This window comes from Pholis gunnellus (genome assembly GCF_910591455.1).
Source record: "Pholis gunnellus genome assembly, chromosome: 4".
NCBI lineage: Eukaryota > Metazoa > Chordata > Actinopteri > Perciformes > Pholidae > Pholis > Pholis gunnellus.
In genome coordinates this window covers 5492004-5519960 of record NC_136530.1, presented here as the reverse complement: position 1 = coordinate 5519960, position 27957 = coordinate 5492004, and the positions used below count along the sequence as shown (strand labels likewise).

Genomic DNA, 27957 nt, shown 5'->3' with positions numbered 1-27957 from the left:
GAGTATCCAACTTATGTTGCTGTAAAGCCTCTTTAAAGATAATGGAGCAGTTGCCTGTTTTCTGTGCAACTAATCCTTCATATTTCAAGCACTTAGAGTTGGATTTTGACATCTTGATGCGAGCTTTTTATCATTGACACTTATGAACTGATGAATTACGACTTGCACACCATCTTTGGGACTTTTAACTTTGTGAGGCTTTTCACTTTGCTCCACCACATTCCCGACGGAAACATAGCACCATTTCACTTCATTTATCTACAAAGTTTCAATTAAACTTCATCCAACCGCTGCAGCAACTTCGCAGATTGCACTTCACTATATGTCAGCATTTTACTTTACTTAACTACATTGTCAGACTCAGCACGACCCATGCAACTTACATTGAAATACTGCGTTCACATAAACGCATCAATCATTTCTGAAAGAGTGCAGTATGGTCACATGACTGCCAACACTTGTTTAATTAAATTCCACTAAAACGTTTAATCAAGAGCTTTTAGTTGTACTACCAGGCCTTGTCGTGAAAGACATTTAACAATGCACAGGTGTAAATAATGAACTTAACGATGACTGTGGTGGTCTAACTGGGACACTCAAATAGAAAGGAGCCATCGTTAAAGTTATTAGTAACACCTGTGCTTCTCCTGCAACGACAAGTCAAACTGTCTGCTGAGGAAAAGACCTCAGGGATATTTTAGTTAAAGTTAAAGTATAAAGGTGTAAAACAAAGGTTTTTGCAGTAGGCCTTCTTCCACCACTGTTTAGATGGAAAGTGTTTTACAAACATGCTCAGTCATTTAAAAAAAAAAAAAAAAAAAAAAAACCTGGTCAGAGTCCACATTACAAACAAACCTTGCTGCCTCTCTTATGGCCGCTGGGTGTCACTCCAGAGCGTCTAATATCGCTCTTGTGCGCGCTTATTCCGGCACTACACCCCCCCCCCCCCCCCCCCCCCCCCCCCCCGCCCCCCCCTACACACACACCCCCTCCTATGCCTGCCTTGTACTGCGTGTGCGTGTGTGTTGTGTGTCGGATAGAAAGTCAGCCTGGTTTCCAGCTGAGTGCTTGCTCTCTCAGCGTGTGTGTGTGTGTGAGTGTGTGTTGTCATTATTATCCACTCTGCTCCCAGCTCAGAATGGCCAGATTCACTCAGACTGAAACAAGAAGGCAGCACCATCCACAGCAGCCCCAGCCCGCTTACTCCAGCCTGGTTTACACCGGACCGGGGGCGCCACCGACCCAACAACCACTACTACTTATCCCACATCAGCACCAGTACCCTCAGCTCACATTTCCAAAACCCATGAACGGGTCAGAACCCATTTCAATTCATCCGGAGAGCGGCAACATGAAAGACCAAGATGCCATTAAGCTGTTTATCGGGCAGATACCGCGGAACTTGGAGGAAAAAGACCTGAAACCCCTGTTTGAACAGTTTGGGAAAATCCACGAACTGACAGTTCTCAAGGACCGATACACCGGCATGCACAAAGGTAATGTGTCGCCCCTTAAATGGCTGCAAGGCCCATATAAAGCTGCAGAATTGCCTATTATTTCCTGTCCCTGTTGAATTCATTTGTGTTGAAATAGTGACGCGAAAAAATACGGGTGTTTGTCACTTTTTAAAATTTTTAAATGTTTGACATTTTTGACATTTGATCAATCTTAATCCACATCTGATATCGGTCTAAAATTCATCATGTGCATCATTGCTCACATATTCTCATCTAACATTCTTGTGGTGTGTTATTTTGTTCCAGTTATGATTGCTTTGCTTATAAAGTTCTCATCAATATCCTTTAGAGCATTTGTATTTTTATTTAGATAAATCCCCATTTTCTGGACAAGCTATTTTTTTTTTTTACAATTATTAGTAGCGCTTGAAGTGTCACGAATGGTGGGGTGATAAACTGTGTGTATGTGTGTGTGTCATGTTCTGTATTGCTATTTTCTTTACACGCTCTTTAAGTGGGGCAGAGGCGCTTGGAAAGGATGCATTTTTAAAGAGCCATCCCATGCCAGTCCCATCTTTTTTTTTTGCGGAGGGGCGCCATCATTTATTCATCCCATCGGCTTTTCTTTAACGTATCCCCATGTGCGAATGGGGCTGCGATGGGTGCAAACTCGACACACAGCGAAATCAGTTCAAGAGCCACCGAACGTCTTCCAAAAAGGGGGCGCAAGAGCTGACGCAAGAGGACGGACGTCGGCGCGGAGAGTTTGGGGAGCGACGCGGCGCTGCTCGCGCTGAAACGGGAGGCGGAGGGTGTAGATCCAGTCGGCACACACACACACATACACACACATACATACACACACAGTGGAAACTTCCTCCTTCCATAATGAAGTTGGTTATCAAAGGTGTAGTTTTGATCACTGTCTGGGTGCGGGAGAACCATTTTGCAATACGTCACGCAGTGTAGACGTCATCATCATCATCACCATCACCGTCATCGCCACCACTTTCAACCAACTTTGATTTGCTGAATACATTAGCAAACAGCCAGGTTGGACAAGAACCATCAACTTTAGTGATTGAAACCATCACAGTGACATTTACGCCACCATTATATTAATGAATGTGACCAGCAGTGCCATAATTATTGTTTTCATTGTCATCATCATTTTAACATTTTAATCATAATTCAAAGAGAGAAGAACCAGAAAGACTGTCCAACATTGTCAAACATTGCAAACAATGTCCTCTATGACATATAGAATCACCATCAAAAGATATGAAATTCGTAACCACTGCAAAGGTTCGTCCATAACTGTCACAAAGCCCTTGTATTGAGGCCCGATCAAAGACAGACTTCAACATATGATTGACATTCTGGGATTGACTTTAGAAGACACAGGACTGCAACACACAAATAACTTTAGATAAGATTATGATGATAGAAGGTCGTGGAAAAAAATATGCAATTAGCTGGTGATCTAAAATATCTGCTCTGCGATCATATTTGGATCAAACCCCTCACAGGATGTGAGGGTTCACACTGGATGTACTGTGCCATTCGATTGTGCTATCGTAGCTGCTATTAGCCACATATTTCATGAAGCCACATCTCTTGAGCTGATATTGTTAGTGTGTAGAAGGGAGGACAATGTCTTCAGTGCGGCACTCATTTGGCATTCCTCGGAGCGCGTTTGCGTGTGCATGTGTGTGCATATGTCTTCTAAAATAACATTGCCCTGTGTTGCATAATGATTGCAGCATATAGCTCTTAAGTGATTGTCGCCTGATCGTGATGGCAGGGAAAAGACAATTTAGGCTCTTAGGCGTATTTCCATTGACAGAAAACTGAGCTTTGTATAGTCCAAGTGAAATATCTTGACACAATTACAACTGTGGAATGACTCCAGTGGTATATTATTAGTAGCTTAGCTCTACTTCTATTATGTGTCAATCAGGACTTTTGTTTATTCAGTTAATCCCAAATGTTAGCATGTTTACATGTAAAGGAAGATAGATGAGGTAATCTCTCTGATCTGAGTACAAGTATTATAAAAACTTAATCCTAAATGTTCTTCTCAAAGTGATTTTTTTTACCTTTATACAATAACATACAACAAACAACACATTTATTTGAAACAAGTGCCGTTTGAAATGTAATGACTCCAGGCCACACCATTAACAATACATAATCAAACTCTAATGTGTCAGTGATATCTGATGACGTTATTTTATAGTTAATCATGTTCATAAGCAGAAAAGGATTACGAGTAAACTGTAATGGCACCCTCAAACAGGCACATTCAGACGGACAAATACATTGATGGACAGAGGGATAAACACACACACACACACACACACAAACACATTATTTTCTTCATTCTAAGTGTCGTGCATTTGTAGTCACTGCACCCATCTGTCATTTTGATTTCCATGTCATCCACATTGCGCTTTGTGTGTTTATTATTTCCTCTTTTCTTATGCAACTATTTCCCCCCCTTTGGTAATCCATGAGGGAAAACATGGAATTAGTTTGTAAAGCGTGATAATAATGCATGGCCATAATAACTTGACTCAAGAGGATTAGCAAATGTGCATTGTCTGAAGCAGCAGTCTCTCGGGTGATCAGCTGGTTGCCTCCCTAAACAGTGGCTGCCTCTGCCAATTAAAAATTCAGTCTAGTCTGCCTCTTCAAATGATTAATTCTGCCCACGCTGTCGATGGCCTGCCAATTATTGTCGCCCTATTGGTATTAATAGGTGGAGGATTTCCTGATGTTGAATTTATCACAGACTGTGAAAACTTCTCCCTTTGACTCTAATTGGCTTCCACTTATAGCACATGCAGAAGGCATGTTTATGCACATGCATGTGAACCGAGGCTTTAATCTGTAGTCTTAGTTTATTCATGTGTTCAGTTTGCTGTTTCCCATCCATCTTCGTGTTCAAATTGACAGTCTTGCTTTGCATAAGTGGATGTATACATTAAAAGTCCTCAATGCTGAATCGGTTTCAGTGTAGATTTCTGTTGAATTAGCTCCATTTGTCTGGACAGATTTTATCCGATGAGTTTGGTTAACTAATCTTCCCTCGTGCGGTTAAGTAACGTGAGCTCAGATGACAGAGAGAGACTGCAGGTGTGTTTCAGCACAGCAGACAGACAGACGAAACAATCCTAACGCTGCTTCAATCTGCCGGCCAACTCAGCACGGGTATCAATATCAAGCTAGTCTCGGGTGTCATTGTGTTAATGCGTTTATAAATGGACAGAAGATATTGCCGTAGACCCTCAGCCAAGCAGAAGCACATTAAATCACAGAATAATCTAATGAAATATTTATTCGAGTTTGTATTTTTTTTTCTGCCTCTGAGCTAGTCTGATGGATAGCGTCCCTCTGTGGGTTGCCCTCCCAATAAAAAAAAAAAGAAAATGAAGGAAACCGGAAAAGTCGGAATATAGAGCATATGCATCAAACCAAAATGATATGCCGTTGCTGTAATATGAGACTGCAGTTTTCATATATGAAATGATACCTGAAAGGTGGCAGCATTGATTAAACTGAGCTCTGGTCTGTTGAAGCCTCTCTCCGCTTTGACATGATGGAAGTGAGAGTGCATCCACACGTCTCCATATTGTGTGTGCCTTATGGAAAGTGTCAAAGATCACGGCACTGCTGTAGGACAGCATCCCCCCTGGGGAAACAGATGGTATAAATTCACTTACAGACTATAAACAGAGCTGTAGAAGTGACATAGACGGTACGTACACAACACTCTGTGATGATATTACTGATTTAACAGACATCAGTGGAGCATACAGGCTTTTTGCCAGTGTGACCGGCGTGTCGTTGCTTATGACATTAAACGGCTTCATAAAGGTTTTAAGAAGGATTTGATTCCGTATGCGAACAGGAAAAACAAGTCTCGCTCTCCTTTGCAGTCGTGTGCAGCGATTCGATTTTAACAAATCTGGAATAAAATCTTCTGCCAGGGCCAGTGAGCGCAGGCCACCGAGCCAAGCTAATGCAGTAACAACGCTTGCTTCGCAATCTTTAAACGTCTGTAAATATTGTAATAAGCAACAGGGCTTTCCTCATAAAAGATGCAGCAGCTCAACGGGTACTGACAGGCGCTTATGGGCCTTGACTTCAGGATGAAGAGCGCTGCCTCCGTCTCTCTGCTCCACTTTTCTGTTGGTTTTCCAAGGAGATTGCCAATCTCAGACGCCGACGAGGCCGCGCTCCGCTGGAGGTTAGTGTCCACACGACTCACCTGGCTTTTATTCTGTCTCCGCTCCTTTCCCCTTAATCCCCGCCCGAGAGAGCCTTTCAAACGGATTGATTTCCTGCACCAATGCAACATTCATTATGGCTCGCAGTACATTACGCTTTCAGTATGTTGGAAGTGCCGTCATTCCGTGACCTTTCTGGAATATGTTTGCTCTTAATAGGTGCCTGGAGCAGGGATAGATATATGAGCAGATGTACTGTGAGATCTAAGGGAAAACATGGCCCGATTCCATCACTAAGACACTGGTTTATGAAACCATGCACTACCTCTGTATGTCATTAAATGGATTAAATGAAGGTCTGTGGCGGTTTGTTTTAGATTGTGGACAGTGTCATGTTTGGAGGTGTGACTAGAATGGCACTGGTGTTAAGGGTTAGAGACCCTTTAAAAGATGTTTCATTGCTTGGCTACCTGGAAGTAAATGTGCTTCTTAGAGGTTGTTGATAAAAACTCTGATGATATGATTGTTTCTACGATAAAATAATGTTGTAAATGTGTTGCAAAAGTCTTTTAAAAAAGACCAATGATGTTTTAGAATGGAGCGCTTTCTATTAAACATTTAGTCTGGAAATATTATTAATATATTCGATTTAGCAAGAAAAGTACATTTGAATTTATGAAAATAGTTGGGGAACTTCATTCAGTCCTTTTGTGGCGGTGCCAACAGCCATTTCAAATTTTAAAGTGAGGATTTGGGGTTGAATTATTTTTGGTCATATTTCTCTTCTAAAGGTAGAGTCGGTAAAGGCGTAGCGCCTTCTTGTTCATGCACAAAGGTCACAGTTATTTCCTTAGTCTAAATAGAGGGATGGAAGCCTATCTATTTTGTATGGGTAGCTTAGTAGAGAGTGCCATTGCCTACAGAGCACAGTGTACTCTTATGAGGGGGGGGGGGGGGGGGGGTATAAATGCACAGAGGGGGGAAAAGAAGTGGGAGAGGAGGGGGTTGGCAGTTTCTGTTAGAATAGCATGAGCTCTTTAATGTTGTGTTTGAGCCTGGCTGGGCACAGATTCATTTTAGATGGAAAATGAAATAACAAGGGAGAGGGGAGAGAGGAGATTTTAATGCAATGTTTTGTGATAATCCCTCTCCATTTTGGAATGGTTCAGGAGAACTCATGCGATAAAGCCTTGTACAAGCCTGGAAAATAATAAGTTATTTGTCTTGCCTTATAGTACTGTGCCCTTGGAGGGCTCGCTAACCCCCATGTTTTGGCCAAAAAAACAATCACAGATTAGTCAAGCTGTCACATCTCTCCGATTGCCAAATGGTTGAGCCCTTGTTGCTGGTGTGAATATACAATGCACAAATGTCGTACACGTGGATGTGACTTAGCACCGTCACTCGACCGAATTGGACAGGGAAGGACGGCCCATGTATGCGGCAGGCCCCACAAGGCAAATGACAGACAGACACATGGGCGCAGAACAATGGATGAATAGACAGATGGATAAGTGGAGGAGGAGGAGGGGGGGGGGGGGGGGGGTCGGTGAAGATGAAGTGTTTGTCAGAGATGCAGAAACAAATAGCTGCTTTTATCCCAAGGCTGCGGGAGAGTAGAGTGATGGCTCGGCTCGGGACATGGAGGATCCCTCTGTCAGATTGAGAGAGCCGCTTGGACACCGGAGGGCGAGAGGGATGGAGGAGGTGCAGAGGCCAAGTGTGGTAGATTTATAAAAAAGAAATTGGGGAAAATCCCTCTAGTAACAAATGTAATACTTATTCCAATATTACTATCGCTGCTGCAACTGCAAAAACTACGACTTCTACCGTGTCTTAGAGGCTATTTACTATTTAATTGCTATTATTATTCCTACATTACCAATGTAAGCAACAACAGAAATGCTCATATAAGCTGTAACAACAAACTAAATGATGCTAAAGTTGACAACATAGAAAATACCTCCCAAACTGGTAATTATGATAAACCGCATGATCAGCATCAAGAGCTTTTTCCTACATATATTAAGCAATCCCCAATTTGTGATGAAGACACATTTGAGATTGGAAAGTGTCTATGAATGCTCAGGTCCATGAGGGATGTGTGAAGATACATGCTGCTCAGCACGGTTATAAATAGAAATTCTGTGGTATTTCCGAAAATAGGTTAAGCTGCCATCACTGCACTGCTGGCATGACATCACTGATTGCCTGCCAGCCTCCCCCAAAAGACCGCTCTCCCACACTGTGCTCAAAAGGAGGGAGAGAATGAGGGAGAGACATAGGGAGCATCTGTGGGCGACTGCATGTCCCCATCATTTCCAGCGTATCCCCCCCCCCCCGTCCTTTCTCTCCTCACGCCCCCGTCCCTTCCATCACGCAGCCATCTCTCCCCTCACTCCTTCCATCTATCTTTCCCCGCTGTAGCAGCACCGCTGTAGCTAACAGCCTCTGTGCTTTATCGCCAGAGACACAAACTGGTCCGGGGCTTTGTACCGGAGATGTATCGCATCCCCTTTTCTTTATTTATTTTTTGTGTGTGTGATACAAGCAACTTGTGTGCCAAACGGTGCAGAAAACACAGATGAAAGATGGAATTTGTGTTTCTTTTTTGATGATCAAATGTTACAATTTGGTTGAATAAGCAGTGTGTGCAGACTTTATACGAGTTCCAACATGGCACCCGTTCTGTGGTTCCCCATTCAACGGTGGATCTGGCTTAATTAAAAAAGACTACTCAAATTAATTAATGGCTGATGGGCTCTCATATCTGTTTCATCTGCTCTTTGGGTTCACTTCAGAGCGCTTTCTTTGCCATTCTTCTGAGCTATAGATAGATGAATGGATAGATGAATGGATGGATGGATGGATAGAAAGAAAATAGATTTCTGGAACCCTTCGGGCTGAATTTGGTTACTAGGAAATTTACGTCAATGCAATTAACACCCTGATGCCTGCTTATTAGTCAGACCATTAGTGTCAATTAGTGTCTTGAGACAAAGACAGAAAGAAATAAAGAAAGAGAGAAAGCTGAGACAAGTACACAAAGTCTTATTTTCATGCTGTGCTCCATTCGGTACATCCATTGAATAGAAAGAACAGCTATATGAAGCAGGGGACTCATTATAATTTTGTGGATAAAAACGTGTGCAAGTAATGTTTCATTTCAAGGTGGTCTGTGTTTAGCAGCATAACAAAGAATAATCTGTGTGTGTGTGTGGTATAGCCGGGTTGTGAGTTTTTTCCTCCTCACGTCTTTCTTACTCATTCCTCTTTCAATCACTCCATCCGAGCACCTCTGGGCCTTTGAAGCGCTGTCTTTAAAGGTATCTTTCAATTTGTAAAATCAAAGTGACTGAAAACCTGATCCGTCTCTTAGTCCGCAGTCAGTTTGCAGCTGCCAGTCAGCTGTGATTGTGGCTTCGCTATGATCAATTGATCCGTCTCAAAGGTTTATATGCCTTTCACCTTTCAAAAGAGGACAAGCATCGTTAGGAGCATAGAGTGCTGCAGGGAGGACGTATTTTTGTAGGCCAAACCCCCGGAAGTTGACTGGTTCCCTCCACAAAAAGCCAATGGGATTTTTCCATCGCATTTTGGGATTATTCCAGTTTTATTATGTTTGACTTGTGAATGCAATCAGAAGAAGTAAAAATTGCATATATTTTATATAGAACAAAATGTTAAAGCTTGTGTTAACCGCAGGCCTCATTTCAGGCATCTAACTGAAAACTCCGAAGTGCAAAGACGTCAAAGTCATTTCTGCAGCACTCTATTGCATGAAATGCGTCAATCGGGTACATTAAATGAAGCATGGTGCACTGTGTTGTACTGTATAGAGCGGCAGGCGATGGGCGTGAGCCAAGTGAAAGTGATTTTATTATTTCCTTTTGCCTGGTCTTGTTTGTTTTTCCAAGAGGTTGTTATAGTACATGAAAAAGAGGAAATGCAGTTTTCTTTCTTTGACTGGTGGGGGTGGGGGGAACCTTATATTGATTTCTGTATAAATTCCCTGGCCGGAGCAGACTTGGCTGGGGGAGGGAGGCTGGGACGACGGGCAGCTGAGACGGGACTTGGCAGGTAAACTCCTGTTGCCCTCCCAGAAGTAACACGGCAGGAGGCAGTAAGTGTGAACCTACACATTATTTACAGCTCTGTGAAACTCCATCCATTAACGGTGTCAATTAGCTTGCTCATCAGGGATGCAGGCCACTAGATGTATTTATAGATCGGGCCCTGGCTTTAATAGCAGAAGAGGGATGAAGTGCACAGACAGTCCACACAAGCCAAGGCTAACTTTAAAGATTACAGTATGGTGGAGGATGCCAAACGTCGTATCTTAACTGTTCTACAGAACCACATATTGAAACAGTTCTGGCCAACTTGGGAATGGGCGGCCAGTTGCAATCTATCATGTCACCTCTGGAAACTGCACCCACCGCCAAGAGGCATGATCTCAGGAACTTTGTCAGGAGCTAGTTGGAACTGTATTACTGTTGTCAGAATTCCTAATGCAGCAACGCCCACGCCCCGTGTCAGTGAGAGAAATACTCTACATTTGGATTATATATGAGGAGCCACTTGTGCCCTGAGAGAATTAACCTCAGAGAGCCACACAATAGATTGTGAGTGCAAAAGTCTATCTCTCTCCATTGTTACGATGGCTTCTTTGCCCCAGTAATGATCCTGAAACAATACACAGGGCCTCTCAGGAAGAATTTTATTGCATTCGTCACACTCATTAGGCAATGCACGTGTTCTGTAAATGCACACTTTCGCACCAGCACACAGGCAGTCCTTTGGGACGTGCTGCCTATGGATCCGTTTGACTGCTGCTCGGGGGCCAGTGCAGTCTATGTGAGCGAGTAGCAACAAATCAATGGCTGAGGTCTTCTACTCAGGGGTCAAAGAGGATACGAGGGAGGGTCCGGGGACTATTTCTTGCCCCTCATGATGGACATCGATGCTCCTCAGCGCCCTGCGACGTTCATCCTCCCCCGGACATTGCTCAAGGTGAGGGAATGACAGGAGGGGTAGTGAAAGGAGAAACAGAGGAGGATTTGGAGCTGGATGTAGCGGAGATGAAGGGATGGAGTGATTGATGAAGGAGTGATGGAAGAGTGTAGTCAGCTTCAGGATCATGAGATGGTGACTGAGCACAGGCGCTGGCTCCCTTTAAGGTATCTGTCTGACTTAATTAAGGTTTACAGGTTACGCTAGGCTATACTGCTTATATTACAGTGCTCATTACAAGCCCATTAGGCCTGGGCAGACAAAATATTGTTGTCAGAACATTGACTGAGAGCATTTTGGAAAGTCCCTGCCAACTCCATGCTCCAGCTCTTCTTTATCATACCTCTCAGGCTGTCCTCCTTCAATTCGTGGTCCTTCTCCCTGAACATTGCCAGGACTGTTTGAGTGTGTGAATAGATTGGGGATCTTTTTTTCAAAGGTGAGGGAGTGATTATATGAGTTAAAAGCTTCTCCGAGACCGGACTGATTACCCCCCTCACGGTCAATCTGCGCCACTGAGCCTCCTGCCTCCCTGGTTGGCAATGATTCAGGTCATAATCACATTGTATCAGTGCTGATGATGTGTGTTTCAGCTTCCGACCCCTCCGAAAGGCTATCAGTTCCCCCGGAGCCCCAAATGGCAGTAAATGAAGTAAGCAAGTAATCTACCCACAGTGATAGCATTTTCCAAAGAGTGCAAATGATGTGTGAGGGAGCAGGCGAGACTAGTGCCAAGACTAGCTTGGTTTCTGCTACCTTCACACTTTCTGGCCAAGGAAATGCCACATTGAGAGCGAGTTCACACTTTTTTCATAACACTGGGGCAGTTTGGCTCCTCTGGGGCGAGGAGATGGAGAAAAGGGAGCAAAGAGGCGGAGGGAAAAGAGAGACGTTGTGGTTTAAACTAACCCTGTCTCTTTGGAATTGCATTCATGTTTGACGGTTCTGCAATACACGATTTATGCCAATGTAGAAGTATATTGAGCTCCTGCAGTTGACGTCACAGCCTGTAGCTGTCAGTCGCTATAGTGGCAGGCACAAATTAATCTCTCCATGGTCCTACTTAGTATATATAAATATCATTAACTGATGAGTTAGTTTTTTGTGAAATGTCAAATAACAATTCAAGACCCAGAAAAAAATGCACTGTTAAAAGACCAACCACTCCCAGAGTAAAATTTGATATGAATATGGATAACGAACGAAAACCGCTAATGGTGCAAAGGGCTTTGCCGTGATTGAATTAAATTACTTTCAGATTTATCCGTCTTTGAGAGCGAGCACTTGGATTTGTTAAAGGAGAAGGCAATTACTGATGGAACAAATGGGGCAAGATGGTCTGCATCATCATTTATTATTCTTGATAAAGACTTTTTTTAAAGAATTATTTACATACATTACATACTTATATTACATTTTTAAAGCATTTCACTGATCAAAAACTGCTTTGCCATTTTGGCATTCTTATTGGCAAGAGAGAAAAAACAATTAAATTCAAAAAAGTTTATTGTCTTAAATGATCTATTGAAAAAAAATCTATTGAATTTCATTATCTTGTAAGTATATATTTTGCTTTCGCGGGTAAAACGCAATGTCAACAATCTGTAACTTATCTTTGGCAATAAGGAAGAATACTTTCGAATGCAACATTGTTGCCAATAAAGCTACTTTGAATTCGAGAATTAGCCAATCAGATGACGCCTGTGTGCGAGGCTCGCGAGTGCGAGAGAGCTCAGGGTTGTGGAGAGACGACGAGAAACGATACAAAAGCTGACTGAAATGTTGATAAAACAGTTATTTTTCACTGCAGATATGTAAAGTAAGATGCTACGGTGTAGCTAGTTCATATAGTTTTGTGCTAAGGAGGACCCGTTTCGCAAAATACGTCGTGTGAAAGCTCGCCGAAGTTGGTGAGTCATAACAAGAAATAACTGTATGCCATTAGCAAACAATGCTAAAGGGGGCTTAAGCTAATGAAGTAGTGTTTGTCAAGGGAGCAGTGCAGTTAGCGTTAGCTTACTCTTAAGGAGTTAATGCAAGCTGTGTGTGTGTGTGCAATTACTCAGGTAATTACCATGTATTGTCTTTGCACTAGTTTCATCATTGTTATTTACAGAGAAGGATAGAAGTTGAACTCTGTTTTATATCTTCCATTCTTTAGTATCAATTTGGGACAACTTCTAGTGTAGCTGTAGTGTTTATTGTGAAGGTTAATTATAATAAAAGTGTTTGTGTTGATTGATGTATGTATTTTTTCCTAGAGAATTGATTTTGTGCTTGTATTCATAATTGTCCTGCAAGGCAATTTTTAAATGATAGTAAGTTCTGGCTTTGCATCATGCAAGGTAGTGAGCCCAACTAGTTCAGGGGATTTTCTTACCTCAGTGATAGGCCGGTGCACCCCAACAGTTATAGATGGATTTAATGAGGAACTGGAATGTGTTTACGTTCGGGGGAAAAATATCAATAGTATAAAACTGGTTTTCATCAGGAACATTGCTTATGCGCCTGATATGGAATTTTGTACATGAAAACTGATGTGTGACCAAAACAGCCCTATGCCCCTTCCTCATTACCAGTACGAATATATTGCTTCTCTGGGAAAAGTAAGAGTGTTGATGTTAATGTTGGCCATATTTTACTGTAACTGTGATAATGATTTTTCTCTCAGAGCTGCGTTTCATTTTCATAGCCGTGACCAAGTCTTAACAATATTGGTCGCTGATAGATTTTGTAAGATTTTTGCAGAGTTGTCCAATAATAATATTCTGTTTGCCGAATAGGTTTCTTAAACAGAGGTGATTGAGGCTTGTGTTTCATAAGCGTTTGGGTCTTTGTGTGTGTGAAAAAGAGGGTGAGCACAGTGAAACTTAGTGATTTCACGTACGTCGTACGTTTGTGTGTGAAAGTCCAGTGTTTATGTGTATCTGGTCATGTGACAGCTGGGTAGAGAGCTGAATATAATGTGATATTAAGCAGGGTTTGATTGTGTAGTGCATGATGAAATGACAGCTTGTATTCAAAATCAAACAAAGGAACTTGAGGGCCTGCTCACAGCTGCAGAAAAACAAACTAGCTGGAGGAGAATAATTTTTTTTATATGAAATACAAAAAAGGAAGCACAATATAAATTTTAGAGATGCCCCATCATGTTTTTTTTGCTGCCAATACCAGTTGCTGATCCATTTGTTGTAACTAATAGTATACTCTTAGTATGTAATATGGAATTGAGACACAGTCGATTTGTTAATTGAATAAGTGTGCCTGAAACAAGTGCTTACACATGGTAAGAGGATCAGATGAGCATGTCTGTGTGCGAGTATCCATGGGTTTTATCAATAGGGCCTCCAAACGTGACAAAACAATTAGTACAATACAGTATCCTACTGTGCAGCAAACACACACAGGGTTTTGGTAATGGAGAGCCTGAGCCACGGTGAATGTAAATGGCTGCTGTCACCAAAGCTACACAGTATCCTCCACTACTCACTCTCTCTAACGTCCTCTCTCTATCTCGCCCACTCACTCTCACTCTCTCTCTCTTTCTCTCTCTCTCTCTCCCCCATGTAAGACTCGTTAATTACATGCCAATTCAACACAGTGGAGATGGAGAGACTCAGCCCTTTTTTCCCCAGTACACACACACCGCACACATTTAAAAATATATCATCAAGAAATAAGAGACAAGAGGAGTGGAGTTGGCATTGACGAAGAGGAAGTCGGGAACGGGGGAGAGAGAGAGAGGAGGGAAAGGGAGCAAAGAGAAGGGATTTCTCCTCTTTGGAGCTGAAATCAATGTGTGAGATAAGGCTGTTTTAGGTTTCTATCAGATGATGCAGAGGATCATCGCCTCACAATGGGAAGGCTTACCCCATTGCTGTGTCAGCAGGCTCCGATTACACTGGCTTTTTGTTGTGTTTCAAACTATTTCATCATGCTCCCCCCCTCACACTTTAGCACTTGGTATGCAATGCAGCAATGGCAATTTGTACGTGTTTGGATTCCAATTATGGAGTTGTTAAAGCTTTTTTCGCCTGTGGCCTGCAAATTCTTATTAAGCCATACATTAAAGAGCACAGAATCACATTTAAATGGAGTTCATGTTTCCCTTTTGTTTGCCAGTGTTGTGGTTGTTATTAATTTATTCTCAATGCCCGATGCATTACACAAATGAATTGTGTTTGTGATTGTGATGCAAAATACTTGTTGCTTATTCAGAGATAGGGCCAGCGTTTGTCAAGTAAACCAACAACAACAAGCCCAGAGAGAGTGAAAAAGAGAGAAAACAAGCACCAAAATGGAGCCATTACCCTCAGCCATTTGAGAAACAAACAAACCCAAAACTGCAATGACATTTCCGCAGTCTTGGAATTTTCTATTCTTTTTTTTTTCTTTTTTTTTACAAGCTGAAGAGAGAGAGGGAATGAGACAGCAGTGTGAGTGATTGAATGATTTGGCTGGTGGCCATCGGAAATCATTAGGTTAGGGTTGCTGGGACAAGGGAGGCTATGAGGAGGGCTGCACCGCGACACCAGTGCTACAGTCAGCCACCTCAAAGGTCACAACCCTGGACAGACTCCATCACTATCTGTCTTTCTCATACTGAAAGGCATGGCAGGGTGCAGATTGACTGTCCCAAACAAAAGGCGGAGCTTCATAGAAATGGTCTTATCCTTTCTGTATATACAAGGGAAGGTTTGCAGCCACATAAACGCATTTGGCGACACCTTAGGCTTAAAGCGTCAATGCAAAACAGTTTACAGGTCAATAAATGGATCAGTGACTGACATGACATTTTAGCCCTCCTTTTTGATGCAGTCCTGAGGAGGTTACAGTGGAGACATAGCCAAAGCGCAAGGGTCACTGAAATTCCATTAAAAGATACACATGAACGAGCACACGACAAAAATGGATGGTGAATGTTGAGAGTGGTTAAAGTGATCTCATACGCAACAAGGAAAACGAATTTGAATATTGTCTGTGTAAAGACTCTTAATACATCACCACCCACTGAATACATTTGGCTGTTGAAATGAGATCCAAAATGCAGTGGCTGCTAATAAACCATCTTCAGAGTGGCAGAAATATGATGCATGGTAACCCATATGAACCTCATTAATAGAACACAAGCAAATCTATTTATTCAGAGAGTCAGGGGGAATATGATTGCCTCAATACTCCATCTGGTTTCTCTCCACCTCTCGTCCTCCCTGCCTCTTCTCTCCTCCTCTCTTTTCTCTTCTGCTCTTTTCTTCTCTTCTTTATGTATTCAGTGATTTTGACAGATGTGGTGTGTGTGTGTGTGTGTGTGTGTGTGTGCACGCATGGCAGCACTCACCCTGGAGAGTTTTAACACCTCCTCCCGTCCTCCCTTCTTCTCTGGCACTATCTCCCTCCTTCCTCCATCCCTACGCTGATCTCATCCCTTCTTCCCTGCTCCCCCCCCCCCCAATACTCTCCTGCAGTTTCTTTTGTCTCCGCTGCTGTCACAACTGTTCAGGGTGGGGACGCTGGCCAGGCTACTAGGAGCTTTTGACAGGACATGGCACTAGGGATGGGGAGGCTGGACAGGCCTGGCAATTCATCCAAAGAATTCTCAGCTCATCTCCTACCTTTTTTACTGTGGTTTTGTTTTTTTCTCCTCTCCCATTGCCATATGTAGCCTGATGTATTGCCCCGTTTTCATTGTTTTCACTAACTCACAAGACCCTGTACGTTCAATCTCTGCACATAAGAAATCATTATATTTAGAGATGCCAGTTTTCACCTGATTGGCCATGATCGGGGACCGGCCGGTCAGTCTCATACTTTCATATTTTGCCCGTCGTATTTGAAAATGTGTGCTGCCGCCGCATGATAGTTATGAAGCGGCACCGACTGTAATGTCACAGCCACACACAACATGTCTCGGTGTGGAAGTTCTTCAGCGCAACTGAGGAAGACATAAAGCTTGCAATTTGTCACAACTGCAGGTCGTGGAAAAATAAGCCGGGGAGAAACAACCGTAAAAACATTTGTAACAAATAACTTAATCACTTATTATATTGTAGTTCATTCCCATAAATACTGCACAGAATAATTGCAGTTACCAGCTCGTCTGTCGACAGCACAGTGCTAAACAGCTAACATTGACGGAGGTAGCTTACAGTATTTAAATAAAACTACTAAAGCCAAGAACTTTAACAAAGTCAAATGAAAACATTCTGAATTTTTGGTTGGATTGGTTGGATGGTTTAAATATTTTTTCTGGGATTGTTGGTGAAAAAGTTGCACTCTAGCCTTGTTGTAAGTTATAGTTCTGGAGAAAGAAAATCAAAATCTGCACATCAGACTTTTAAAACAAATCGGAAATCCCAAAAATTGCAATCGGTACATCTTTAATATTGAAACAGCTCGAACATTCTATTTGAAATGCTTTGTAATTTTATCACTGTCCTCATATTCTTAGTTGATATTTCTTTTAAAGTGCTGTCTTTTTTGTAATATTTAAAAAATAGTTTCTACATTGTTTTTGTTTGTTTGATTCAGATTTTGTTCTTGTTTTGTGTAATCCTAATAACGTTGCTATGTGGTGTGGCTCTGTTGCAGGTTGCGCATTCCTCACCTACTGCGCCCGAGAGTCGGCCATCAAAGCCCAGAACGCCCTCCATGAACAGAAAACACTGCCAGGGGTAAGTGTCTGTCTCTCTGTCTGTCTCTCTCTCTCTCTCTCTCTCCTCTTCTCACTCTCGCCCGTTCCTCTCGTATGGTGGTCAGCCATGCCATCTGCACCCGACCGCACACCAGCCGGCATGCTCCTCGTACAGTCCCAGAGATGAAAAACACGTTGGAAAGCATTCAATCAAAAGCTCAGCCTTTTGAAGGCCCGGTTTCAACTTTTCCATGTGTCCGTTCTCCAGGCGATATTGCCAGCATTGATTAGAGCCACTCAGACTCACACTTAAGCAATAGCATAGAATGCATGGAAAAGTGCTATCAACAGAAAACAGTCACAGCTTAGATTAACGATTTAGGAATAATAAAGGCATAAATTGAAAAAAAATCACCCTATAACTTTTTCACTTGTGCTTAAAGTATCGGCATTGGCATAAATTAGATCCACGCACAGCACTACGTACACCTGTTATTTCCATCTTCCATAACAGTGGTGAAGAACACACAGGAGCATATGTTGAGTTTTCAACCCAACAAAATAGTGATTGGTGTAATAGCTGCATGCCATGAGCGGTTGCTGACAAGCAATGGAACTTTTAAAAGTATATCTTTTTTTAAACGAAGTCCTCTTGCCACATAAAACGCAAGCGGGCTATCTTGCATCACTTTCAGCAAACTTTGCGGAAAAAGAATGCGGCCAAAACAGCATCACGGACCCGTTCGACTGAAAATTCTCTGGTCTGGCTCGAATAAAACCCCCGAAAAACTGACTCCGTCAGCACGTTTGCGTGCTGCTCACTATGGAGTCGTTTTGTAACCCAAACCGACATCAATATCTTCCCCTACCTGAGTCCCCTCTGCTCCGTGTGTGTGTGTGTGTGTGTGTGTGTGTGTGTGTGTGTGTGTGTGTGTGTGTGTGTGTGTGTGTGTGTGTGTGTGTGTGTGTGTGTGTGTGTGTGGAGAGCCTAAGCCCTGCACTCGGCGAAACACGAGAGCAGAAGATCGTAATGAACGTGTGATAATTTTGAATGCATAATGAATATAGGGGAAACACTGAATTTGTGTTATTGTTTTAGTGTAAATGCATTTCCGAGTGAGTATGTACACCTCTGCATAGCTGCATCTATGTGGAACAAATGTAGAGGTGGGTCCCCACAGAGGCAGCGTGGCTTAACATGGTCAGATCACGCCTACACCGGGGAGGAACATAAGTAAAGATTCCCCTCCCCTCTCCTTACCCCCAACCCTCGGATAGGAGACACAGAGCCTGAGAAACCCAGCCAAAAGGCACATGTTTCTGTTAAACATGCAAATGCAACTACCACAAACTTTGAACATTTTTCTGGTGAGCTTTCATGAAAAACAAGTTGTTTCGTTTATCCTGCAAATTAGCCGAGCGCGAGACTGGAGGGCGTTATTTCCCTTCTTTTTCCTCTGCATTTGAATAATAACGCGGAAGACAGAGAAAGGGGGGGGAAAAAAGTTATTTCACATAATGCCAGAGGATGTGTTCATGAGAGTTTATAACTGTGTTCAGCAATATGTTAAAGGAGGAATCTCTGATTATTTCACTGTTTTTGTCCATAGTCTGGCTTTCTAGTACGCTTCTCGGTCACGTCTCATAGTCATTAATAACATCCCCGCCTGCCAGATTGGCAGGGAGACCGTAAGGGTTGACCTACCTCTGGGATTAAATGGTTGATGTGGCCGAATGTATAAATGAGGGGCATGAGGGCACAGACATAAACGCTAACAAGTCTGATGCTCTTGCCTGCACACTCTCCTTTTCTTCGGGTGCGTTTCGTAAATCCAATCTGATGCTTTACACCTAAATGACAGTGCTGTTGTTCGAAGAAACGGAGCCTTTATTTCTGTATGAATTAACAAATGGGTACGATAAAATGGATGGAAGAAAAACGTTCCTATCTATCTCTTGTGCAACAGCTTGTTGCCAGTGAGGATGACAATGATTATGATGAGACATCAGACTGTAACAACATGCATATGAAAATACGTTTTAAAACGTTGACGATAGCTAACGTTCGGAGAAACCCAGTTAGCTTAGCTAAACGTTTTTATTAAATACTATGCCAAACAAGTAACTTTCACACATTCATTGCCCTTGGCGCTTTGCCCAGAGTACGTTCTGTTGCTCTGAGACTGTGGTTCTCTGAATGACCGAAGGATACGTTCCAACAGCGCTTCAAATTTACAAACGGTCCAGCTTGTGCCAGAGTGCGCTCCGGTGCTCTGATTGACCATTAACAAAGGCACCCCAAGTGTGTTCTTAGAGAGGAGCAGATCTCCAAATCATCTGTGCTCTGAAAGGTTGAACAATAACCCGAGTAGAGTACTGTAAACATAATTACTATACACAGTATCACTTAAAGGTGCTCAATTTTGAAATTCAGAGCGGAGGGATTGCCTCCACACAGCTCTCAACATGAAGGCGGCTGAGCCGGCAGCTGGCAGGTAGTGGTGCTAACATCGCAGTGATGACAGAGCTAAAAGCTCTAACCTGGGGGGAATGTTAGGCTTCCACGACCACGGTCCGGACGGCGTTATCAGTGGTAACTGCCATTTGAGCACAGTGCAGAGCGCCGGTGATTAACATAACATGCATAATGTGAATGGTTTCATCCATTCACAGTTATCAAATAACATCAAAGACTGCAGTTAATCACAAACACAGTGGTTATATAGATATGAACGGCAAAAAAGTCGCACCCACGATGCATGGTAAATGAGCTTTACAGGGTGCCGTAAAGCTCACGGTTGAAACTGCGAGCCACGCTCACCCCGGGCCTCTCCAAGCCGATCTGGAGCCGGGCCTGGCGCGCTGTCACGGAGAGTTCCCACGAGGGGATAACTGAAGGTTATAACATGACTACGAAGACCTGCAAATTATTATATTCAATCGGAGCGAACCAGACGAGTGGCGAGAAGACAGCAATGTGAGTGAGAGGAGGCGGGGCTATGTGGGCACTGCAGCAGTGTGTGCAGGTGTGTGTATCAGGTGGCTGTCAGAGAGAATAGAGAGAGAGGGAGAAAGTGCAGCTGGTTCAGATGTATCGATAGTGCGGAAAATGATGTACTAATGTATCGATGAACGACCGTTCCAAATCTTGAGTCGAGTCTAAAGTCTTTTGAGGATGAGTCGCAAGTCACTTTATGCGCAGAATCGAGTACCCATCTCTGACATGCACACACAAGTTCAGTAACTTTGCCTAAAATAAAATAAGCCCCTTGTACCTTTCAGTCCCGCTTCAGCCCCCCTGCTGACATCGCCAGCGATGTCCACCCCACATCCTCCCCCGGCTCCCCTCTGTCCCTTTGCTCCGGCGCCGCTGCTCTTCCTGAGACAGTAGCGTGTCATAGAAATGTAACAGCCGGACGTTGATGGGTGTCAGGCCTCACAGACGAGGCTGTTCCTTTTCCTTCAGCTTCACTTGCGCACACACACACACACACAAACACCAAGGAAACAGAGTGCATGCTATAATACAGCATCCACACATAACACAAGCAGCTACAACACTCGCTAATCAAAATTACAGTAGCTTGTCAGGGTCCCTAAACATTCCATAGACCCTGCTCACCTATTAATGAACCAACAGCTGGGGAGAGATGTATTCAACAATTTAATTTAAAGAAAGAACATATCATCCGACACATTTTACAACAAATGCCATGCCGCATTGGGCTTTGTGTGTTTCTGTATGTGTGTACAAATATGTGTTTGTGCATTTGACTGCCTCCCATCGTCTCTCCTGTCCCTCTCTCTTGAGCCTCCATGCTCCTAAATCTTTTGTGATATGACCCCTGTTGCTTCACTGCTTGATGGTAAGTAGATATGCCAGTTGTTTGTTTGCAAAATCCTGCTTGATATGCAGTTTGCCAGGGGCTACGCTGTAATTAATGTAAACTACGAATCCTCCAGAGATGAGTTACGAGTTATTAACGTCTGCGTATTTGTCGTTAACCCCTGCATTGCTGCTCAGCTTGGAACAGTGTGGAACCTGCTTATCTTTTACTTTAAATGTTTTGAATTAAAATAACCACCGAAATCCTGCTGGACTTTGCTCATTGCTAATGAGTAGAACCATGTATGAAAAGTGTAAAACCTAACTCATGCAGGGCCCTTTGCTTGAACACAGAGCACCAACAAGACCACCCGCATACACATAGACACCAACATGCACACACTTTATGAGCTGGAACTCTTCAGCAGCTGGAAGGCTTGTTCACACCCTGTGTGTGTGTGTGTGTGTGTGTGTGTGTGCTGTGATGTGCCTGGGAAAGAGCAAATATTTCAAATACTTTAAAGTAGTAATAATAACCCGTACGATTTCACCCATGGTTGATTTGCTATCACCTGTGGTTACTGTTGGTAATGGAAAGTTTGTTTTAAAATCCAGAGTTCAGTTTGAGTGTCGAGAGGATTTGTCTTTTAATACAACCATGTTTTCCAATGTGGTACTCACGACCAAATGTTTCCTTCTTCTTCCATGTCACTTCTGGTACGTACGTGGATCGTTTTCTTTGATTCACTTGTGTGTGTATGTACTTCAAATCCTCTGCAGGAAAGGTTTGCTCCTCCAAAACAATAATAACTACTAAATAGAGAGGCAATTACAGAATGCTAACAAATTGGATTCATACTGTTGGAAAAAAATGGGTTTGGGTGGTAGTTTAAGCCTTAAGGATTCTAACTTAAAGGACAGCATTTTAAGTTACTTTAAGTATTAAATGATTGTTATACAGTGCCATATGTTTGTGTACACTCTACTATATGCAGTGCCACACACACAAATACACACACACAGACCCAGTGTCCTCTTATTATCGGTAAGAAGTGCTTGTTTTCTCGGATGTTATTATCCATGTCCCCTTGTTACACATTAGCTGCTAACAGTATGGCCTAATGGAAGTGTACTGGACTGGAATATAGATTCCTGCGGTGAGGTGTGATGGGAACCTTGGGGACACGAGTGCCTGACATAAGTTTGGCCACCGAATAGGAGAAGCTCTGACAGTTTACCAGGTGTGTGTTGCTTGGCCCTATTATCTGTGTATGTCTGTGTTTGTGTGGTAAGCTGGCTTTGCATCGCAGCCAGCCCTATGTAGATACAGATAGCAGAGTATAAAGGTGGGAAGAAAAACATGTGCACATGGCATCTTGCCGTGATCACGCACCGCCCACGACAGTGAGGCTCGAATATATTATTTGTTTGCTGTTTCGTGCTTGTTTGCTGCTGATGGCGATGCACTACTTTTTATATTACATAACCATACAAGTGCTTTTGTCTATGTGAATACATGCTTGCATGTTTTCTCTTACTAAGCATCGGCTGATAACCTTGGATGCTGATTATTCCTCATAGCATCATTTGTTATTCAAATATATATAACAGAAACACTGCAAGTTAAGGAGCAGCAGCAGTTTTGAGGGATGCAACTTACAATTATTATCATTATCAATTAATCTGTCAACTATTTTCTGGATTAATTGATTAGTTGTTTGTTCCTAAAGCCCAGGATTACATCCTCAATTGCCCAGTTTTTTCCACAACTCAAAGATATTCAGTTTACTGTCATAAAGGAGGAAAGAAATGAGATATTTAAGAAGCTGGAATCAGAGAATTTGACTTTTTCTTTTCTTACAAAATTACTCAAACCTATACATTTATTATCAAAATAACTGGAGATTGATTTAATATCGATTAATCTTGGCAGCGCTAGCTGTTTCAACAGCAGTTGGTGTGTGGGCTCATGAGTCTCACAGCTCTCTACACAAGCTTGCAGGAGATTTACTCCACCCTGCTCAGCATCATGACAAAATCCTGCATCCTTCACACACTATCCCCCAACCTATCTCCCTCCCTCAATCTCCCCCCCCCCCCCCCCCTCTCTCCTCAAACTCTCTGTCCTCTCACTGCCGCTCCTCAAATCCAGCAGATCCAAGAAATAATCTCAGTCGCTGCAGCAAGTCTATTTGCTGTAGCACAGAACAACATGCCGCCCTTCCCTTTTTGTCATGCTAGCATTGTGTACAACCGTGATTGTCTTGGAGAGGCAAGGGTTGGAAATGTGTTGTGCTGCATGCATTGACTCTGAGTTTCAGTACAGCTCGACCTGGGGTGAGTGTAAGAGGCTGGCTGTGATTCAGGAGGCAGGTTTATGGAAATAGCACCCGCATTAAAAACCCAATGAGAGCGGGGAGAAGATTATGCTCCGGCACACACACATGTGGGCTCCTGCAATGTCAACACTCTAAGTAGATCCCCTCCCTCTCAATTGCCTCCGTCTCCCTCTGTCTCCATTTCTGTCTCCATTTCTGTCTCTCTCTCTAGGTCTCGCCACTGTGCCCTGTGCTGCACACATACCTGTTAGTCTGCTGTGTGAATGCACATGGATTCCTGTATGTTTGTACACATTTATGTGTATTGTATGAGTGTATTGTATGATTCTGTGTGTACTGTATGCGTGCATGAATTTACATGCATATGTATGTGTCATTGTGGGTATGTGTGCCAGTGCCCAGCTCAGCGAGCAGCAGTGCAGGGCTGACCTCGTGCTGTGGAAACGAGGCTGCCGTGTGATGGAGCCGCTCCTCGGCTTTGCACGCACGCAAACGCATGTACAGCCATACTTTTGCGTGCATGCTATCCACCTGTTTATCAACTACAGCCAAGCTGACTCGTGTGCCGGCCTAGCTGCCGCAAAGGCTGAATAATTCAATGCTACACTCTGTGAAGGTTGGCGGAGTATGAGAAGAGTGTATTGTATGATTCTGTGTGTACTGTATGTGCCTGTGTTGTGTGGGCAGGCGTGGGGGTGGGGGTGGAGAGGACTGGTCAGCATGAAGCCAATCGGTGCTGGCAGGATTGGAGGCCTTGTAGTCGGGGAGAGGGGACTCGTTAGAATTAAGCCTTTGGGCAACGGGAGCGTGTGTGTGAGTGTGTGCGTGTGTGCGTGCAAGAAAAAGAGTAGAAGTTGAAACGGGCATGGTCAAGGTCTTTTCTTCTATAAAATATTTTTCTCTGCGCTATGAATTAAACAGGGATGTGTGATATGAATTTTAACATTTGATTTGAAAGTAAAATAGCATTGCATCTTTACTGCCCAGCCTATACGATGTTTTTCCTTTTTTATGTCAGCCAAGGGCATGTCTGACTGTGAACTTAAATGTTTTATATGGGTTTCACTGCGAGGTCTCTGCGCCTCTGTAATTAACAAATACATAAGCAAGGACCCAGATGTCTGTTAAAACATTTGAACACCATCCGTTTCCTCCATAAAGAAATGTACCACCAGCTGATCTCAGCATAAACTGGATGGCTGCAGCTGATCTCAGAGGCTACTGGAGTCTGCCTCTGATGTCTATTTTTCATAACCTTTTGTTGATGCAGTGGGATGAAAATAAAGAGCGCTTCGTAGAAACCCGCACTCTAATGGTTTTATGTCTGTGACCTGGCCTGTCTCTGAAAGTATTACCCAAGTCAAATCACACTCATGAATAGAAGGAGCAGGTGGTGTCATAAAAAGTCTGGCTGTCGGGGGCTGTTGTGCATGTGTGAGTAGACTTTTCTTTGTTCACTGCGATGCATACTTTTATATAGGTTGCACTGGGGTACACCGGCGCGCAACAATATTACTACAGTGCCAATAGCCGTATGTAAGCACAACAAAACTAGTTTCCTTTGAGTGTGTGTTTGTGTATTTGAGTGTACATCTGCTGTAATGGCATATTGGTTTAATGTACGCACAGTAAAGAGCCGCTGTACCAGAGTGCTCCTCAGGGATCTGAATCCCACACACACACACACACACACACACACACACACACACACACACACACACACACACACACACACACACACACACACACACACACACACACACACACACACACACACATAGAATATACACACCCCTGAAGCAGAGGGGCTAGAAATAGACTAAAACACACAGGATAACTGTTGGAGCCATCACAATGTTGCTTGTTTTCCACCTTCTGTCTCTCTGTCTTGCATTTGCTCCTCTGGTACCCCTTTAATTTAACACACACACACACACACACACACACACACACACACACACACACACACACACACACACACACACACACACACACGTGTCTCTCCTTTGTTCGGCTCCCTTTTCTGTGTGGTAGATTAGCCACATATTTAGAGAAGCCTTCTTCTCCCCAGGGGATTGGCTTCCAAGGGTATTTTGGAAAAAAGAGCAGGATGTGCACTCTGCACCTGCCTTTGGAGAATAAACAACACCCACTGAAAATGTGTTTCATCATGAAATTCCATTTCCATTTTCATACAGTATATATTGTGCTGTTCTCATATGCAATGGGTCTCCCTTTAGTTGCTACTGTAGAATGAGCTGTTGTAAAACTGTGACAATCAAATATGTGTTGCATTTACAGAGTTGTTTGTGTAAAAATAATGCAGACCAGTAAATAAGATGTATCCGTAGACTGACTGAACTAAATGAATTCATCTTTTTTTTTTATATTAATTTGCTCCAGCCAAACATTTCAGTATACCGAATTACAGTCATTGTCATATGTGAAGCAACTCACCCCCCAAATGTATTTTCTATCTTTCTTTTTTTCAGTTACAGATGACAGTATTTTGACCCCGTCTGTGACATTAGTGTTTATGACGTTACAATGCTGCTTCCCCTCCCAATGCTCGAGCCACATCTCGCTAACCGCCTCTTGGGGGGAGACATTTGGTGAAATACCAAAATACTCTGCTGCACACCCTACCCATTAGGCCACTTCACAGTGAGAAGTGTGCTATTTTTTTCTGATGCACAGGTTAGCAGAAAAGCTGAATTATTAATGTTTTTGATATTTTTAGTCTGTTTAACCTATTTCTGGTTGTGGCTGGAGACCGATCGCCCGCCTGTCTGTGTGATGCAATCATGTGATACGGCTGTGATCTGGGTTATAGAGCTTGGTTCTGTGTATAGTATGGGAGGGTGGGGGGGGGGGGGGGGGGGTAGGTTTGTTTTTTGACTTTGAATGTCACTGCCTGTATACCAGACTAACATGTGCTGGTCTGATTCATTCGGATGCTGTGCAGTTCAGAGGATCTAATGGCAGTTTGGCACAGAGAAAACATCACCTGTACCAGTGGGGCCGAACCAGATGAGTCTGGTTTTATTTCAGGCCGGCGGGCATGGCAGTGCAGACCTGTGCAAGAGGCAAGGCCCAGATACTGACTGACAATCCATCTGTGGGTCCCTGTACAGGCTTGTTCAGGTGTGTCACTGCCCGCAGACACAAAGAGAGAAGTGTATGAGCGAGCAGAGGGATGCGAACACGGATGATAAACTATGGCCCTGAATAGAGGGGTGTGTGTATGAGTGTGTCCTTGTTGAAAGAGAGAGGAGAAAAGATTAGCTTACAAAAACTGGCTATCCAAATAGACACGGTGGCAGTTTAGGAAGAGCAGGCAAGTGTAGCTGAGAACATGTCACTTCACTCAATAATGAAGGACACACCTAAAACGCATCACCCGATGTGGCTAATCGGAGCTGACATCTCACTGGCTGGACCTTGTGCCGTTGGGAGGCAGAGGGGGTGAATGAGGAATGTGTGAGAGATTAGAGGGAGATGAAGTGAGAGAATAGTTGAAATGTTGAGAGGAGAGGAGGAAGGGGGAGACACAGGGTCATGCCAGCTTGAAGTCATACCTTCAGAGTTAAAACAGCAGTTATCTTGTCTGCGTGAGTGTGTATGCATGTTCTTTGGTGTAGCGTCCATGGACACACAGCATGTGCTGTATATCTGTGGTCGATTTTTTGAAATGGCACACTTGTGTGGTGGAACCAGAGGGAGCTCATTTGTAAGGCAGATCTAGCCGGGCTTTGGTGTAGAGTCCGTAGAGAGGGTAAGAGGGCTGCACAGCACGACAGCCAGCATTTGTCAGCAAAAATCAGGACTAATGAAATACAGTACACATGGCTTGGGGGGGCAAGGAGAGGAGAGGAATGTGACTGACAGGAGGCATGAGTGGAAACAGCCCGTGGCAGCCCTCCTTCGGCTACCAATGCATCAGGCAGCCCCAGCCCCCTTCCCATCCCAGATAAGGGTAGCAGCATGAGGCACAGGGTAGAGGGGAGGAGCAGTGTGTGTGTGTGTGTGTGTGTGTGGGTCCCTGGGGGTAATGACATGGAATACAAGTGCATGGGGAGTGCTAGTGATGGGCCTGCTCATGTGGAAGTGGGTATTTGCATTGCAGAGGAGGGCTGTCAGTAGAGCTCGCTGAGGGAGCCAGTGTCAGGCTGATAGCTAGCAGTGAAGGCTTCTGTTGTCTGCCCTGCAGAATACCAGGACACCTCATATAGCTGAGCTAGCACCAGCGAGATCAAACGCCTCGGCACATTCAACATTTTGTGTTAGGATTCTGTTTTTGTAGCATTTTTTTTTTCTTTTTGAAAACTCCGACTTCACCTGACACTTCATTTAAGTGGTTCTGTTTTGTCCATCGTGGCTGCCTTAAAGCGTTTAATTTAGAAAATAACAATAAGTTGGATGGCTGCTGAATAGCGAGGAATATAAATTATATAGTTAT

General features: G+C 43.4%; 1 protein-coding gene across 1 annotated transcript in view; it reads left to right on the top strand.

Moving 5' to 3' along the window:
• Positions 1 to 1138: 1138 nt before the first annotated feature.
• The window catches only part of celf5a (cugbp, Elav-like family member 5a), a gene marked incomplete at both ends in the record, with an annotated part of 179239 nt that continues 152420 nt past the window's right edge, over positions 1139 to 27957 (top strand). The window contains 2 exons of the mRNA XM_079157394.1: positions 1139 to 1496; positions 17291 to 17373. Of these exons, the coding sequence (XP_079013520.1) occupies positions 1139 to 1496; positions 17291 to 17373 (441 nt within the window). The remainder of the gene's footprint in view (positions 1497 to 17290; positions 17374 to 27957) is intronic.